General features: G+C 40.4%; 1 protein-coding gene across 1 annotated transcript in view; it reads left to right on the top strand.

Moving 5' to 3' along the window:
* RUFY3 (RUN and FYVE domain containing 3) overlaps positions 1-4,828 on the top strand; it is an 84,994-nt gene extending 80,166 nt beyond the window's left edge. Inside the window, exons 18-19 of the mRNA XM_017878948.1 lie at positions 608-676; positions 2,762-4,828. Coding sequence (XP_017734437.1) covers positions 608-676; positions 2,762-2,905 — 213 coding nt within the window. The 3' untranslated portion in view covers positions 2,906-4,828. The remainder of the gene's footprint in view (positions 1-607; positions 677-2,761) is intronic.
* Positions 4,829-5,599: the final 771 nt, after the last annotated feature.

Raw genomic sequence — 5,599 nt, 5'->3', positions numbered from 1 at the left:
TTTTTTGAGACAAAGTTTCACTGTGTCACCCAGGGTGGAGTGTCGTGGCACAATCTCAGCTCACTGCAGTCTCTGCCTCCCAGGTTCAAGTGATTCCCCTGCCTCAGCCTCCTGAGTAGCTGGGATTACAGGTGCCCATCACCATGTCCAGCTTTGCTTTTTTTGTATTTTTAGTAGAGATGGAGTTTCGCCATGTTGGCCAGGCTGGTCTTGAACTCCTGACCGCGTGATCCACCCACCTTGGCCTCCCAAAGTGCTGGGATTACAGGTGTGAGCCACCAGGCCCAGCCCCCAGTGCATTCCATTCTTGATTGTAGAGTGAAGCAAGAGGAATGGGTGTTAAAACTTTTTACTCTATACTTGCATGTGTTCGAATTTTCTTTTAGAAATAAAATCATGTTCTTATAAAACTAAGAGCTGGAAGCATAATGATAGGATTCTCCGAGTGGTATTATGGGGGTAGGACTACCTATTTGTAATTGGTTTATTTAGTTTCCAGATAGTCTATAGTGTGATTATATTAATATTGTAAGTAAAAAATGCGTATTCTGAAAGTACTAATATTTCTGGCACTAAGAAAAACTAACCAGCTCACTGTGTGGTTTAGGATCAACTGCTGCTCTCTGAAAGGCCACAGGTGTGTCAGCTATGCCAGGAAGATGGCAGCCTAACAAAGGTAACTGGTGAGAAATGGACAGGTTTTTCATAGGAATGTCTATAGCACCCCCCAGTCTTTCCCCAGGAGTAACAGGGACTTTGCTGCATGGAGTGCAGAGTGCATGCTCACAGTGCTGGGGGTGGGGTGAAAAGCAAAAGGGGCAAGCATTTACTGGGTACCTGTTCTTTTTTCAGTCATAATAATTCACGTCAGTAAATTCCCATTAAAATAAATAGCAGCCAGGCACGGTGACTCATGCCTGTAATCCCAGCACTTTGGGAGGCTGAGGTGGGTGGGTCATGAGGTCAGGAGTTCAAAACCAGCCTGACCAACGTGGTGAAACCCCGTCTCTACTAAAAATACCAAAAAAAAAAAAAAAAAATTAGCCAGGCATGGTGGCGGGTGCCTGTAATCCCAGCTACTCAGGAGGCTGAGGCAGGAGAATCGCTTGAACCTGGGAGGCAGAGGTTGCAGTGAGCCAAGATCGCGCCATTACACTCCAGCCTGGGCAACAGAGCGAGACTCTGTCTAAAAAAAATAAACAAAAAATTATGTAATTTAAAACAAATAAGCAGATAGAAATGTATAAGTAAATATGGAGTGCCTGGTGTATAGAATGTGCTGGAGAAAAAGTAATGAACAAAGTAGACCAAGTCTCTGTTCTTTTCAAGCTTATGTCCTTCATAGCTGTCATTTTATAAATGGAGAACGTTGAACATCTAATGCTAACTATATTTCCCAAAGTTAAGTCATAAGTGATGAAGCCCAGCTTCCAACCTAGCTTTAGCTCCAAAGTCCACAGTCCTTTCAGCACTTTATCCTCCTCAGAACAGAATATGAACTCTCCCCGCTAGACCACTTGTTTTCTACCCGATCCTCAAGGGTGTCTGCCTGAGTACCTTCCCAGTTTGTTACCCTAGGGTAGGCAGAGTTAAGGAAGTATTCAGAGAGAACGAGTGCCCTTGATAGCTGGACCTGTGTCTTGTTCACAGAATCCCCCAGCATCTAATATGGTATCCAATCCATAGGAGATGCTCAAGAAAAGTTACATACAAATGAATGTATGAAACACGTGCTTGGAAGAGATACAGGAAACAGGCTCAAATTCTGGATCACAACCTGCATAGCACCATCTGTGATCGTGCCAAATTTTAACAAAAGAAATTATGGTATGAACTAGTCTTAAATTCACAGAGTCAGAGAACAGATGAACTGCCCTTATAGAAATGGAAGTTATAACTATAGAAACATGTTACAAAATAGAAGAAACTGTTCATTCTGGCTTTCCTCTTCTAAGCCATGCAACTTTAACACCTGACAAAAATTCTTCTCAGGCTTTCAAATAAAAGCAACCCCCTACTCCTCTCACCCTCAGGAACATGAATTATTTGGGATGAAGATAGCACTTCATGGGAGAAATTATTCTTCACAGCTTTTTATATAGGATGCTTGGGGCTTTGTGTATACCACCCTATCACAGCCTTACTGCTGACATTGCTATGGTGACTTCTTGCTCTCTCAGTGCTTGACCATTAAAGATGCAAAACGTTTAGGAAAACAAAACAATTTCCTATCAACAAGATGCAGGAAGCTGTGCTCCTGCTGCACTGATAACCCAGCGGATGTGCTTAGAGCACCAGAGATCACAGGAAAGCATTAAGCACATCAGTGTATTAGGAATTACACTTTCAGTTCATACTCAGCACATTTTTTAATCCTAGCCTGTTCACTCAATCCATTGCTCTTTCACTGCCTTATTTGGAGTATGCACAGGTACTTGCAAACTGATTTTAAAACTAACCTACCTCAAAGTGAGTATGGGGAACAGATGTGTGAAGTATATTCTAAATATAAGGATTTTTATGTTACCTGTTTTTATTTTTAACTCTACGGCACTGCTTCTTTTCATTTAAATCTAAAAACTAGACTGTGAACTTTTTTGTAGATTGGGCCTGTGTTCAGATACTATCTGGCACATAGTAAACATCCAGTCATTGTTTGATTAGGCATTGAGCATTTGCCACATTTGGCTTTTTATATCCCATGAATCCTTATGCCTTACACCTCTTCTATTCCCCGCCTAACCTCCTCTTCTCCTCGTAGAATGTGTGTAAGAACTGCAGAGGAACCTTCTGTGATGCCTGTTCAACAAATGAACTGCCTCTTCCTTCAAGTATCAAGCCTGAGCGAGTTTGCAATCCCTGTCACAAGCATCTGATCAAGCAATATTCCACCAGCCCATCATAAGACTGAAGGCCAAGACCTGGACCAAAACGTTTATGCAGGCTCTTCTGTACTGGTGTTTTAGCTGTCAGGATCTCATAGAGCCCAGTTCTTAAGAGTCAGCTACTAAGAGTTGATAAGGAATTAACGAGGTCCAGGGAGAAAAGGCAGTGGTTACTGGAAATTTTGCTCATTTTCCCTAATGACTGTATGAATAAAAGTGAACTCACTTGAGCCTTTCTCTTCTAAATCTAAACAACCTGACATTGAGGGTTTGCTTTATAGCATATCTTTGGAAGGGCAACTCATTTTTATGATTAGTGATACTGGGGTGGATGTAATAGGAGAGAGTCCAGGCAGATAAGAATAAAAAGGAAAATGATCATCTCCTTCTGTTACATTTGCAGATTCAAGGGGGAGAGACAGATGCTGAGATCAAAATGACAGATGTTACTTATTTTTCCAGGTGCTGTTAGCATAAACATTGTTTCCTCTTCACCCCTAACTACCTCTTTAAAGTATTTCTACCAAACTGTGAACCCAATCTCAGGGAAAAGAAATTAAAAAGTAATATAAATTCTGAATGTACTGAAAACAATATTGTAATGTATTATAATTTCAGGACTAGAGTTTTCTGGTCTTTACCTACAAGGGTTTTCATTATCAAAAAAAAGAGTATCTGTTTTGCTACTTAATGACTTCAAAGTAAATAACTGCCCTTTTCAGAATCTCCTTCCACAAAATAAGCCAACTCTTCCCAGTTCCCTCCATCTTCCTCTCCAAGTCATAATGGAAATTGTAAGGAGTTTTAAAAATAGGGTTTGGCTTTTGCAAATAGAAGATATTGATTAAAGCAAAGTCAAATATAGAGTAAAATAAGTTTGTTTTCTTGAGACAGGGTCTTGTTCTGTTGCCCAAGCTGGAGTGCAGTAGTGCAGTCACAGCTCACTGAATCCCTGTTCTCCTGGGCCTCAAGCAATCCTCCCACCTTAGCCTCCCAAGTAGCTGGGACTGGCTTTTTTTTTTTTTTTTTTTCTTTCAGTGGGGTCTCATTGGTTGCTCAGCCTGGTTTCAAACTCCTGGGCTTAAGCAGTCCTCCCACCTTTGCTTCCACAGTGCTGAGATTACAGGCATGAGCCACCACACCTGGCCAAGTTTAATTTGTTGATGGCTGAGAACAGTTAGCTCGGAATACTTGTTTGAATAAGGAGTTCCTTATTCTGAGTCATGAATGAGAGGTGATAGATGCTTTCTTGGAAAGGGCAATACAGTCATCCCTTGGTAACCATGGGGGTTTGGTTCCAGGAACCCAATTTGATATCAGAATCCATGGGTACTCAAGTCCCATTATGTAGAATGGGTTATATGGTATTTACATATAACCTACATACATCCTCCTGTGTACTTTAAATCATCTGAGGATTACTTATACCTAATAAAATACCTACACATCACTTCATTTGCATGAATTCAACATAGTGCTGGGTGTTCGGCAAATTCAAGTTTTGCTTTTTTGGAACTTTGTGGAATTTTTTTCTTCTGGATATTTTTGATTGGCAGTTGGCTGAATCCATGGATGCAGCAGAACCCATGGATATGGATGGCTGACTGTACTTACACATCTTTGAGTAACAAACTCTTTGGGGGAAAAGAGAGAAGTGTATTGAGCAAGAGAAGGCAAGGAACATTATATACTATTTTGATTCTGTTACATGTGTCTATAGATTGTTTCATTCTAATCAAGACCTAAGAAGGTATGATTCTTTCTGTGACTGGTTTAGAATTCTGGGGAGGAAATATCCTGGAACCATGTTTTTTAATAAATTCTGTCTCTTGGAAAGAATTAACAGCTTGGGAAAGAGTTGTTATTCCAAAAGTCAGCCTGTTACTTGGTGAAGCTGCAGTTTAACAGTTCTGGAGAAAAATAAATCTAATAATTCTAGCCTAGTTTGTTGATTGTCTTTTTTTTACCCTAAATAACATTTCTGTTTTGAGTCTTCACTCTCCTTGTTTTTTGGCCACCTACATGAGCCAGCCCTCTCTTAGGTGCTATACATAATGTGGAGAACAAAATGGACTAAAGGAATGTTGCCCTAAATTAGCAAAAGTTATTTTATAATTAATTTTAAATTAATTGAAAAAGATATTTGTAACACACAATGTAAGGAAGAATGGTCACTTGAGACTTTACTTAGAATTACACATAAATATTAGGCTTTAAAAAAAATTTTTTAGGCTGGGCATGGTGGCTCACAATTGTAATCCCAGCACTTTGGGAGGTCAAGGCGGACGGATCACTTGAGGTCAGGAGTTCAAGAGCAACCTGGCCAATGTGGTGAAGCCCTGTCTCAACTAAAATAAATAAACTAACTAAATAAATAAATGCAGAAGTTAGCCAGGCGTGGTGGCGTGCACCTGTAATCCCAGCTACTGGGGAGGCTGAGGCAGGAGAATCGTTTGAACCCGGGAGGCAGAGGTTGCAGTGAGCTGAGATCACGCCACTGCACTTTAGCCTGGGCAACAGAGCAAGATTCCATCTCAAAAAAAAAAAAATTATACAGCATCCCAAAGATCTTTAGTTATTAGAGCAGCCTCCCATAAAAGCAAGGAGACCAAGTCATGAATACCATGACTTAATGGTATGCCTATCTTCCTTTAAAATTGTGCTTTCCATCATTTACAATAGTATAAACTGAACCAAAGAGGCAAAGACTTGTA

The sequence above is a fragment of the Rhinopithecus bieti genome, unplaced genomic scaffold (genome assembly GCF_001698545.2).
Source record: "Rhinopithecus bieti isolate Rb0 unplaced genomic scaffold, ASM169854v2 scaffold_905, whole genome shotgun sequence".
NCBI lineage: Eukaryota > Metazoa > Chordata > Mammalia > Primates > Cercopithecidae > Rhinopithecus > Rhinopithecus bieti.
The sequence above is the reverse complement of the archived record's forward strand: the minus strand, read 5'-3'. Positions and strand labels throughout refer to the sequence as shown.